This window comes from Indicator indicator, chromosome 1 (genome assembly GCF_027791375.1).
Source record: "Indicator indicator isolate 239-I01 chromosome 1, UM_Iind_1.1, whole genome shotgun sequence".
NCBI classification, from domain to species: domain Eukaryota; kingdom Metazoa; phylum Chordata; class Aves; order Piciformes; family Indicatoridae; genus Indicator; species Indicator indicator.
Genome location: NC_072010.1, coordinates 9,714,815 through 9,728,005, shown reverse-complemented (window position 1 = coordinate 9,728,005; position 13,191 = coordinate 9,714,815). Strand labels below are relative to the sequence as shown.

The following is a 13,191-nucleotide window of genomic DNA, read 5'->3' as shown; positions in this document are numbered from 1 at the left end:
TCCTCATAGCACCTGAAGGAGTCTGTTGTGCTCTAGTTTTATCTTGAAGCTATTGATTGCAGTCTACCAATAGATGTCACTGGGTACTGTAGCTGCCTGCAACAGACTTTCAGGTTTTGCTTTTTTTATACTAATTTTTATTTACCTCAGCCCATTCTGTGGAACCCAATAATCCAAATTCTTCTGCATCCCAGCTAGCAAAAATAATAGTTCGCCTAGGTCTCCAACCTGCAATTACATAGTTAAACTTCAAAATCCAACTTAAAGGTAGAAATTGCAGTGAAAGATCACCAAAGTTAAATGAAATCACGTTTAAAATATACCTTAATTAATATATCTGAAAAAAAATCATCTTTAAACTCTTTAGAGGAACACATTATTGCAGAGACATTTCTTCTTAATGAAATATTTTCATTCCACAAAGCTGATGAGGGACATGAGGGAATAAATTCAGCTACATATTCATCTTTTCAATTAATTTGCATCTTTCAGAATATGAAATAAAATTTTCTGTAGAGGTGAAAAGTTAAATCAGCACAACTACTCATGGAAGCATTAAGCAAAGTTCCTCAAAGCTGCTGCTTTTCATGTCCATCACTTTACGTCCATAATAAGTAAGTTACCTTCCATCTTCATTTTACCAAAACTCCGTACAACCTCTTGCAGAACAGCTGCACCTGTAGTTGGATCAATACCACCAAACACCCAAGAGTCTCTGTGACCTCCTAAAATAACATATCTGTCTGGAATCAAACAGATAATACCAATCCTTAATTAAAAATGCATTAAGGTTACCTATATTTCCTTTGATTGCAACCCTACTTGTGTCAAAGAAAATATGAAGTTTAATACCAGTTCCACAAATTTAGTTTTTAAGGTATTCTGCAATGATTCACTTACTCTACTGAAGTATATAACTAAAGGCAAGCAATACTTCATACATATTTTTTCTTTTCACTTAAAATTCTTTCCTCTATATGACCTGCTAGTAAGTATCAACAACAGGATGCTGAGATTCCAAATCATCAATAGTTTTCTGTACTTCTCATTGTGTTCTTCTTTTGGAAAGGCAAAAGATATGAATGATTTAGGTGGAAACCTACCATAAAATGACAGGTGTTAAAAAAAATTCTCAAAGATTTATCATTCTAGTATTTCCATTCAAATACGTTCCTGGGAATGTCAAACAGTGTGATGGGAGGGACAGGGCAATTACTAAGGATTTCTCAGATTTCATATTATCTGGCTATCAAAAAATCTTGAAGTTTCTTACAACATGAGAACTGCTTCACCAAACACAAAATAAAGAAGAAATTAAAATCATCAAGCACTCAATGCTCACCTGGTTCCACAGCTCCTCTGAGGATGCCAATGACGTTATAAATTCGTGTTATTTTATTGCTTGTATGAACATGCATTCTGACTTTTCTGAAATGAAAAGCAGTATGGAGTAACTATTTCTGAGTGAGAAGGCAATAAAAAGTCAATGTTAATAACTTGTAAGCAGAAAGTCTGTGCTTCTTTTTTGTGTGTTCAGCACTGATCTAACTTGTCATGCTGCACCTCTGTCCCATTATTTTACTTCAGGTTAACCTGCTGACAGAAAGATGCCTTAGAAACAACCCTAGGAAGTGGGTCAATCTATAAAGTTTTGACCATTTACAATATTTACTGAGTTAGTATTTATGGGAGTCAGTTGAATAATTGTGCATTAGAGAAGTACTGATGTGCTAGTTCAGGCTGTGATACAGTTACTTGTCTTCATAGCAGCTGGTATGGGGCTATGTTCTGGATTTGTGCTGAAAACAGTGTTGATAACCCAGTGTTGACAACAGTAGTTATTGCTGACCACTGCTTACAGAGAGTCAAGACCTCTGCTCCTTCTCACACCAGTCCAGCAGCAAGTAGGCTGGGGGCACACAAGAAGTTGTAAGGGGACACAGCTGGGACAGCCAACGCTAGCTGACCAAAGGAATATTCCATATGATATCACACAGCACATTAAGCTGGGGGAAGAAGAAAGAGGGGATGTTCAGAGTGATGGCCTTTATCTTCCCAAGTAACTGCTAAGTGTGATGGAGCCTTGCATTGCTGGAGATGACCTGTAAATGGGAAGTGGTGAATTAATTTCTTGTTTTGCTTTGCTTGTTTGTGCAGCCTTCAGCTTTTGGTTTACTGGTTAAAGTGTCTTTATCTTAGCCCCTGGATTTTCTCAGTTTTGCCCTTGCAATTCTTTCCCCTCATGCCACTGTGGGGGGAGAAAGTGAGCAACTTTGTGTATTAGGACAGCAAAAATTTACATAGTATTCAGCCCCTCTTAACCTGTGTGAATAAACAAACCACCAAATAAGGACTTTTTTGTGTCTGGCAAAACCCCAAGAGTTTCACATTTGAAGTTAACTTTTCAGCAGCAAATCTGCATAGTTGTCAAAATCAAAACCTGCTTCAGGACAGCTACTGGATCTTTGCCCAGAAAATAATTGACACCAGTGCCTTGAGCATGCATATACTTGCACACTTTCCATGTGCAAGTGACTTTCTACTTAGGTTCAAAAGATTTATTTGGATATGAGCTACTCTGAAAAATATATGATGGATTAGCCCATATTTATACAAACTGTTACCATATCAAGTAGGAAGATGTTAAAAAGTGCATTCAAAAATATTGTCCATGTATATGTTTTGTGGATGAATCATATTGTTTTTCTCACTGTTTTCTCACATTCTAAACAGCACCCTGATTATGTCTAGTATGTTTTCTTACATATTTATTTATTCTTACTAATTTTCAGCTACTGTTAAAACAGAAAAGAAACAAATTATAATAAATGAAGTGATTTAGATTGTATGTCAGGAAATTCTCTACAATGAGGATGGTTGAGCACCAGAACAGGTTGCCCAGACAGGTGCTTGAGGCACCAGTTTGGAGATACTCAAGGTGAGGCTCGACAGGGGTCTGGGTGACCTGATCTAGTTGAGGATGTCCCTGATCACTGCAGGAGGAGTAGACTAGATGACCTTTAGAGGTCCCTTCCAACCCCTGTGATTCTATGATTCTTCATACATTAAATACTCAGCCATAGTCTTGTTTGGTAGGAGGTGGAACAGTGATAATGACACACAAATTTTGCACGCTGTTCAGAATAGCATCTCACGTAAATTGAAAATATTTTTGTGGGAAAAAGTGATAGAAAACTCTTCTTTAGCTTTATGTACTGCAGCTTATCAACTATAAATAAGGAAGAATGCTATAGCCAGCCAGCCAAATCCCTGTTTGGTAAATGTAACTGTTATGTGTCTTGGTCTGCTAGAGGATAACTCTTGTTAGGGCTGGAGAGCTGGACAGTTCATTTCAGCTCTAACAGAGAAACATATGTAAACCACAAACCTACTATCGCTAATCCAACTGGGCAAAGGCCAGTTCCTCCCAAACAAGATAGTAAGATGCACGTGCCTTGGGCAGTTCCATCCTGTTATTGCTCAACCATGGGGCCTACCAGCTTTGGGGAATAGTTGACAGACTCCCAAATCATTGCTGTATTTTATAGCTCTAAGTACACTGAAATCCTGTAAGGCTTCCAGTGGGCAAGGGAAATATATATAGAAGAGGACTACTGAATATTCTGTCCTTCTCTTTTGGGCTGATATAAACTGGATGTCCTATTGCCAGTCTGAACCTTATACTAAGAATTGAAGTTGCCATGACAAGGCTGGACATATGCCCCTGAATCTGTTCACTGACACTGAGGACATTGAGCAAAACTATATTTTTGATAATTCATTTTACAATTCTAGTAATTATCATCAAGCATTGCCCACTCTGAAGGAAATAAATTTCTCCAGAGTATCTCTAGATGCATTTTTTTTCTCAGACCTTTTCTTGTTGGGAGATTTTTCGCAGTATTTTATAAATAGGCAAGTGTTAAAACTGACCTTGTAGAAAACTTGTCTGCAAATCCTGGCCCCACGTTGTAAGACACATTGAGACTTCCCTTCCAGCTGCTCTCTGGAGCTGCAGGTCCTCCCATTGCACTGTTAAGTGAAAACCCAAGACAAACATTGACCAGTAGGCTAAAACTTTACATTTGCTTAACAATTACTGCATCTAAAATAAAGTGGGTTTTCAAAATTCTTAAAACCATTATACCAGAAACAGATTTCTTTGAATTTTCCACATTTTCTGAAGTGCACATTGCTACAAAAGAGCAGTAAATGCAAGCAACAGCATAGATTTTACATCTTAATAAGCACAATTCTGCTGTACATTTGTAATACTGACTTCTGGTGAGGAGGACTGATGTATACTCACCGCAATAATACTTCTGCATCATGATATCCGATAGGATGAACTGGGATTTTGGGAATCCCTACACCTTCATTACCTTTATACCTGAAAGTGTACTCTGAGAAACCAGAACAAAATGTCAAGTTTACAATGTTCTTAGCAACTTTCACCAAACTGGCAATACTTTTGAACAGTGCAGCCACACAGTAGCCACAAATTTACATCAATTTTTGTATTCTTACATCATTTTTTAGATACTGCAAAATGAAGTGACAGAACCACAAACCCAATAGTGCATCTGCACAACTGTGTAAGAGAATTCCTCACATTTGATGCAAAATTTGATTTGCTGTCCATCCATATTATTACACCTCCTCAAAACTGACTGTGGGATAACCAAGATATTGTGTGAGGTGAAGATGGCCCCGGTGCAGCCTGTTGTCAAGCTACAGAAGGCACCCACAGAAGATGCATTTATCTATGCTGAAGACAGTCTATGTCTCTCTGAATCTCATGGGCCAGGTACACACAGTCTATCCTGTTTTTACAGTAGGTTGTTGTCTTACACTCCCAACAAGGCAGTGAGCTCTCCAGCAGCACCCCTATATTCCCATCCCACCATCAGAAAGGAGTGTCAGGCAGCTTCATTCAGACAGAGCTCAGGATGCCCACAAGGACAAGACAAGCACATGGTGCCAGTTTTCAAAAGACTTCAGGCTACTGTTATTTTTACTACAGAAATGTTACTCCCTGTAAAGAGGATTTTAAACAGTTTTTCTGCTTGGAATTTAGGATCAACAAGGAAACATGCCTCCAAGCAAAGCCATTACTCCTCTTTGATGGTTTCTTAAGAAACACAGGTATTTTAAAAAGGCTATAAATTCTCAGCCATTTTCTGCTGCTTCATAGACTGAAAATTTACATGTCCTGCTTTTCTAAATTACAAGGCTATGTTCATACAAAGAGATTTTCCTACAAACTTACTTTACTTGCCTAACTCAAAAGCTGCAAGTTGAAATGACATAGAGATAGAAATTAGTTAGCAATAGGAAAATGAACTATTGCTAAAAAATAACTTTATCTGTTTTCAGTACAGATGCAAAAAGAAAGAGATTAATTTCCACTGCTACAATAACTTCAGCACCAGTTTCCAAAGTACCTGATAGCCCAGGGTACAGATCTTTCACTCACCTTTTGCAGGATAACCTGGTGTCAGAGGGTCCCCAGCTCCATTTAGGTTTAACACATTCCCACGCTGGGCTCCTCTGCCTGGAAGGTTCCAGCCACCTGGATAAGCATCTACCCCTGGGGCACAGTAGTCAGCAGGGTCTGAATAAAGTATGATCCCTTGGGCTCCTGCTAATATGGCATTTTTGACCTGTGAAATTATTTGCTTTTAAGAAATGCCTCTTTTCTCTTTTTTTTTTTGTTTTAATGCAGTCATTAATCCAAAGGTTGCAATTTACATCCATGGGGACATAGATTTAGAAGTTGTGTATGTACAAGAGTGAAAAATTACCACAGACTCAGCAGAAATGAGTCTGCTCTGTTTCACCACAGCAAAACAGTGTTGATTATTTGTGTCACACCTTTACTCACATCTCAAAGCACAGGACATAAAACTGAGGCACAAAAACTGACCAGTATCCCTACAGTCCCACTATCACCAGTTTTGTCAGAGTTGTTGCCTCAAGTTAGTAGTTATTCAATCTCTATGCATCAGATTCCCTGTCAAATACTTCTTCAAAATACTGCTGTTCCATGGCTGCAGAGCACTAAAGGTTTTGGCTTTACAAAGAGCCAGTTCCCTAAACTAATCTCTTGCAAGAGCTTTCTGTGGAGTCTGCAGTTATCTCAGCCTCAGGAGACTGAAAGTTATGTGTAAAATGCAATCACAATGGATACACTGCAGGCTTCCTTCTGCTTTTATGTTCCAGTCTACAGCCCTCATTAACTCCTGCTGGCTCTACCATATGCAGCGTCTGCCCAGAGAGGGAAATAAATAAAACACAACTCTTACTTTGTTTCCTCTGAATATCTTTCCATATCTGGCAATGACAATCTTCCCTGTACAGTTAATTCCCATTTCACGTTCCAGCTTGAAAAAATCTTCAGTACGACCGTAATTCACATATACCAGATCTGCCTGCACAGACAAGCAGTTTCATGACAACCAGCATTCAACACAAAATACTTGTTTTCAGATATAAACAGTTTTAGTCACTATGTCTGATATAGGGCTTTTTTTTGGGTTCCTACAAATGAGATCCAGTGTTCATCAAAACGATAGCAAAAGATACCTGTAATATTCTACGGGAATCCTTGGCCCAAAACTGCTGAGCTTTCTGTATTATCCTACAAACTAAGGTTGGACTCTAAGCCAAAGTACTTTGCTAAGCTGACAAACTTTTGTGGCCATGAAAAAATAGTGGTATGACTTGCATACACAAACACTCACTGTTATATAATTTCATTCATCTATACCATGCAAGGTTGTCCCTGGCTTGTTTTTCTCCATGATGACTTACCAGATTAAGTGAGGGACTTCTGTAGCCGTAGAAGACATTCACTTAATCTAAAATGTCTTCCAGCCCAATTTATATGTAGCTATTTCTTCTTGCTCCTTATGATTGAGTAATGTGGAGTAATCTGAGAAGTTTCCAGCATTTTCCATAAAGATAAAAGCTTTTCACTTATTATGGTCTAGTAATTTGAGAAAGCTTTTTTTGTAATAGGAGGACCTTAGCACAATATGTGGCCTAGCTGTCCTCAAGTATTTTCTTACACTAATGGTTAATTAAAGCTACTACAAGAAATATTTTGAGAAGTTGGAGCAATCCATCCCAGCAAGTTTTTTGCAAAACACAACTTCAGCTAATAATACTCTTACATATTTTTTTTCTTACCTCTGGCACTCCTTGTGCTGAGAAAGCATTATATGGTGGCAGTATATCAGTAACATTTTCATACCCCTGTGGAGGTGGTTCAGACAACGATGTATTGAAAATCTATTAACAAATAACAGGAACCCTTGGTCAAACACTCTAACTCCAGGCAAAAGTTTGCACACTAAGCATGATTATTGCAAATTATATACCTGTTTACATAAACTGTTAGCAAAAAATACCATTCTAACTAGCATGCATAAGTTCAAACAGTAAAACAGCTAGAGATACATAACTGAATTTTTACAAAAGAATGCAGAGAGACAGAATCATTGAATCTGAGAATAATTTAGGTTGGAAAAGGCTTTTAGGAGTGCTGAGTCCACCCATAAGCCGTTTGATATAGCAGTTGTCAGAACATGCTTATCAGTCAATGCCTGAACCTAAGCAAAGAAGTAGCTGAAAATTGCCAAAAGGTGGTGACAATAAAAAGACACCTAGTTCATCCATGCTATCAGACACTTATTTTTTTGTGATTACTTGTATTATTATTATTCTCTTCAACTCCCTGCTAGTTACAATCCAGTTAAACAGGCTGCCTTTTGCTACTATCTGTTCTAACACTCATGTTTCCTCAAGATCCATGTTCACTCTTTGTCACATTAGGAGGTTATAGCTAGAGACTGTTATGGGGGTTCCAGAATAATTTCTCCATTCTTTCACTTCTAAGCTCATGCCATCTCTGCACACACAGTGCTTAGTTTCTATCAGGGCTCTTCATCCCTACCTATGTGCTATGATCCTTCTCCACCAGTGACACCTCCTCTCCTCACTCAGGGCCCTTGTCAGATTTTGCATCTAGGTTTTTTTATTCCTCTGTGTGTACAAAATGGAGAAGATGACTATAGACCAACTGTTCATTATTATTTAGGAGACATCACAGGAACCCAGTAGGATCAAAGTTAATGAAAGATGTAGTACTTCATACAATGCATAGCATCTATGTGGCATTCCTTACCTCAGCATGCTGGAGAAGCAAATATTGTACAGATGTCAAGCAGAGATTGGATAAATACTTGAAACAGAGAGGGTCATTAACTGGGTAAATATTTGGAAAAGATTTTTAATGAGAATTCTTAAAGAGACTAATTGCATCACATTCAGGGAATCCCTGCTCTGAAAACAGCTAGGCACTGGAAGAATGCATGTCCTAAATGGATTTCTTTGTGCTTAAATTTCCCCATACATCCACATAAGACTGTTTATTGAAACAGTATATTTGCCTTACTCTAAACCAGTATGGCCATTCTTACACCTTATGGTCTATTGGTGTTAATTGCAGCCTCTCCACACATCCTCTGTTTGCTGTTCGGGGAACTGAGATTTCAGCTACTGCTGTTTTTCTGCAGCCTGGAAAACCATTTCTAAATATAAGTTCCCTTTGCACTGGATTTTTTATCAAAATATAAAGCATATGCTGGAATGAAATGGCAGGAAAAGAGGAAGACACTATTTCTTTAAAGAAGTCTTAACTATAGTTTGATCATTAAAAAGATTCACCTCATTCCCTTGATCATCAATTACTGAGATGTAGTTTGGCTGAGTTTCATTTGGATATGAAAGAAGTACATCATAATGAACGAGTTCTGCTGAATCTAGTCCAAATTCCTTCCACTGGCCTTGAATTTGCTTGGCAAGAAGAAGATTCTGTTCAGTTCCTGCAAGGTGAGGCAGCCTGGTGAACGAGCTAGAATAAAAAAAGAAAGCTATTAGTAAACAGCAAATATAGAGAAGCACAGTGGTGAACCAGGATCAGTGTGTATGAAGCTTATCTACAGGCCACATGCATGGAAAATAAGGTCTTACAGTTAAAGTCAGAGCTGTATAACATATTTGCTTATCAGAGTCTGCATCAGGATAAGCATAAAACGTAGTCAGAGCAGAAAAGCTTTCCTGAGGCTTTAAGATAAGTCAGCTGAACTGTTCTCTTTGCATAATAGAAATAGCCAGATCTACACGCAAACAACAAAAATCAGTGTCAGGGATATTCATAAAAAAAAACATGAACAGTATGCAAGGAGCAGAATTAGATACAGAAAAGCCACATGTTTAGAAAGAAGACCTTCAAATAATTCTGGTATCTGATGATGAGCTTGCACATTGTTGGCATAACATTATAATAATAAGTTTCACTTGAAAATACGTCAAACTATCTGCACAGATTTGTTCTTTTTTAATTAATCAAAAGCCTGACTAACAAAAGCCTTCTAACAACATTTAAATCCAGAGCAGATATAACACATAATGGTGATAAATAGTCAGAAACAACATCCAGCCCCATTGGGCTACCCTACACAAATCTGTCTACAATCTGTTTGTCCCACTGAACAAATGAGTTACTCTGAGCTGTCAGCTGGGTACCAGCTTCAAATTCCCAGCAGCCTACATGTTAACGGCTGCCCCAGGGATATCAGATACCATTAATTACCATTAATTAACGATACCAAATACCATGATTAGTACCTCTTCAGCCTGTCAGTTCAGACTATTTATTGCCCATATAACAGCTTGTTCTTCAGTATGAACTTCCTCAGCTTCCAAATGAGAATGTTGCAGGAGAAGACGTCCAAAGCCTTGTTAAAGTCAAGGATGTTACAGCCGCTTAATGTCTCCACTCACCTCTGTAGCCTTAGAGAAGGTGATCATGCTGATCATATAAACAAATAGTAAATAAATGCTGACTACTCCTAACTACTTTTGTGTCCTTCATGTGCTGGGAAACAGATTTCAGAAGGACGTTTGGTCACCCTTACAGGGACTGAGGTGACACTAACCAGCCCACAGTCCCCCCAGGTTGTCTTTCTTGCCTTATTTGTATCAGCCTTTTCCAGCCACCAGGGACCTCATTCAATTGCTAGAACTACTCACCCGCAGCAGCCTTGAAATCATAACATCCAACTCTTTGATGTGGATCTCACCTTGCCCTCTGAATTTGAAGGCATCTGAATAGACCACAACCTTCTGCTCTCTGCTGTCATCCTTCTTTCTCTTTAAACTGTGAGGGTATGCATTGAGGTCTGGAAGCAAGCTTTGACAAAGCCTGCTGCCTGTCTTTTTGAACTTTAATTTTCTAGAGTGTTTTAAGTACCTCTCAATTCCTTAGGCACTCTAGTTTAAATACTGCATATGCTATTAGGAAAATCGAATAGAACAACACATGATACTGCTTTTTAACTTTTCCTTTCCAGAACTAGGATTCAATGCTAAGGTCAAAGTGCCTGCATTTTCTGAGACTCATAGCTCATTTCCCCCACTTGACAAAAGCCAATTTAAAAGTCAAAAATTCTCGAGCTCACATTTTTTAATGTTTTTAACAAACTTTCTGGATAGTGTATTAGTGTATTTTTTTCTGCAGTTCTTGCTTTTTATTTGGATTTAGGGACGAAAATAGCAAACAGTAAGAATCATTTGGCCCATCATCAAAGCAAATTCACAAAAAAAGATACAATTAATACCCTAGAGACAAGAAACTTTAGCATAATTGCAGAGCTATTATATGCTGACACCAATCTATGTTGCCTAGACTCTCACTCAAACATAATCTTGAGAAACTCTCCAACCTATCAAGAGCAGCAAATACAAAAGAAGATAAGGCCTATAGACTTAAAAAAGCTAATTGATACTAGAAATTAAACCTTGCAGTTCTAGAATAAATGGACAGAAATCAGAGTTGTTTCTTTGATGTTTATGATGTGGCTGCTGACTTACATGCTGAATACCAACATGTTACTAACCATAGGTTATATTAGTTTACTTTTTTGTATGAACATGTTTATTTTCCTGTAGAAGATACAATAAACATGTACAATAATGATGATTTTTTTCCAGTGGCATACATAGCAAAACAAGAGGATATTTCCATATCCCTAGCATTTTTGGTGTTTTGAAAGAACTGCATGGATGCAAAACGTATATTTTATAACAATTATATCATACAAGAATTAACCAACCATACACACTGTGCATGGACAGGGCCCTTCATCTTCTGAAACAGAAAACAGGGTACACTAACCAATATGGTCACACTAAAAGTATTACCAGTTGTAACTATACATGGAACTCAGCATCATGCAAATTTTGTATAATTTTTAATATATTTATTTCCTATTTATATTAGCTGCTCAAACTGAAAGTTCAATGAGACACTGGGCAGATAAGCAATCAAATGTAATTAATAGCAATCAAAGTATGCCAAACACAGTAAAATAATCTCAGTCTGAGACAAAGCAAAGTTATCAAATGCTAGAGTTTCAGACACTTCTCAGACACTTCTGAGAAAAGAACAAAAAAAACCCAAAAAACCCCCAACAGACACTGCATTAAATTAACACTGTGGAAAATCATAGTAAAAAGCATAAGCGCTGGCAGTACTGAAGCTTGTGGGAAGTGCATTGAACAGTACAAGCACTCCAAAGAGGAAACTTCAAAAATGGGTAAGAAGGGAACAGAAGGGTTGTGAGACTCTCCCTTCTCCTTCCCCCCAGACATTATGCACAAACCAAGTGATTCCAAAGCATCTTAACAGCTCTGCTTTAAGAGGCAGCTCCTTGGAGCTGATGTTAGCATTTTCTGGATTTTGTGACTGTTAAAATTATTCAAAACTAAGATGCTCAGGACTTACCGAAGGAATTGCTTGATGTTTTCTGCTTTCATTTCATCCACAAGTTTCTGTCGCGCACTGTGATAGACATCTGAAGAGTCAGGGTTTTTTTCAGTCGGTTTTGTAAACCATCCTGAAACACATTTGAAGAGCTTCCCACTTAGCAGGAACCCAAATCCTCATATATTTGAGCCCACGTGCAACCTGAAGTACCGAACTGTCTTATTAAAACCATACGAATGTACAGGGCTTAGAGCGCCCCCTGTCAGTATTTGCTGGCTCAAATGTAGAAGTGAGGCAGAAAAGTAAAATACACTTCACTGACTGAACTGCCAAAAAAAGCGTAATATAATTAAGAGTATACTCTGACTCTCTGGTAAATACAGTCCTCTTTTCAAGGTAGATTCATCTCTCATTCATTTTAAACTCTAGTTTAAATTCTCCACTGTTTTCAGGGTAGATTCACTTTTCCTTCATTTTGAAGTCAAATTTAAATTCTCAGTTAACTCTTTGCAGTGTGAGGACTGAACTCCTGATGCATTTAATTTATACACTTACTCCAAAATACATGTATAAGGATATTTAAAGTGAAGATATAGGACTCAACAGCCACCCTGTCAGCATTTTAATAGCTACAGAGGTTGGAGAGTATGGTTAGTCTATCTGATAATTAAAAGAATAAAGTTAAATGTGACTGTGACCCAAGTCAGATTTAAAAAGTCAAAGATATTTCCGTAGACATAAATCTGAAAGAGAGCATATAAAAGGTATGAATTTGTCTTTATAAACAAAACCAACCAACCAAAACCCACAAAAGCAAACAAATAAACAAAACCCCCAACAAATCCTTTTATTATTATAGCTAGGAATTACTGTCATACTAAAGCCAAGTATCAGTGCTGTCACATGCACAATATATATGACCTGTTAGACTTAAAATGCAATTATGGTAACACTGAATGTAACAGTGATACTAGATCAGACCAAAGGTCCATCTTGCCCAGTATCTTGTTTTCAGGGACAAACATAAGCATAGAACAAGCACCAGAATTATTTACTTTTTTAATACACATTTAATAGCCCTCATGTATTTTTTCTTTCATGCTTTGCCCTTAAGTGCCCTTTCTAAAATTGCATGTCTGCATCCACCCTTTTAAAACTTGTGGTTTAGACAATTTTAGACTTAAAATCAAATTCTGCAAGTGACTGCAGAAAAGAATCTAATGTTCTAGTAAACTTCATTGTACATGATGAAAAATTCAGAAGCTCCACTCTTGGCTGGCAGTCAAAACTCCTCCTCCTCCTCTACATTCTGCCCTCAATTTCTGAAATAGCAACTGAATAGGAGCATTTAAATAGCT

The 13,191-nt window shown here is 37.7% G+C and overlaps 1 protein-coding gene across 4 annotated transcripts in view; it reads right to left on the bottom strand.

The window, feature by feature from the left end:
* Positions 1-13,191, bottom strand: part of LOC128981370 (N-acetylated-alpha-linked acidic dipeptidase 2-like) — a 33,627-nt gene that overhangs the window by 19,993 nt on the left and 443 nt on the right. Inside the window, exons 2-11 of one of the 4 annotated variants that reach the window (XM_054400123.1) lie at positions 11,852-11,963; positions 8,731-8,917; positions 7,192-7,293; positions 6,306-6,431; positions 5,477-5,663; positions 4,310-4,403; positions 3,934-4,032; positions 1,343-1,428; positions 624-743; positions 146-228 (exon numbers count right to left, since the gene is read on the bottom strand). In XM_054400123.1, coding sequence (XP_054256098.1) covers positions 146-228; positions 624-743; positions 1,343-1,428; positions 3,934-4,032; positions 4,310-4,403; positions 5,477-5,663; positions 6,306-6,431; positions 7,192-7,293; positions 8,731-8,917; positions 11,852-11,963 — 1,196 coding nt within the window. Of the gene's footprint in view, positions 1-145; positions 229-623; positions 744-1,342; positions 1,429-3,933; positions 4,033-4,309; positions 4,404-5,476; positions 5,664-6,305; positions 6,432-7,191; positions 7,294-8,730; positions 8,918-11,851; positions 11,964-13,191 lie in introns of those variants that run through there. The other 3 variants (XM_054400132.1, XM_054400149.1, XM_054400140.1) reach the window with 3 other exon arrangements.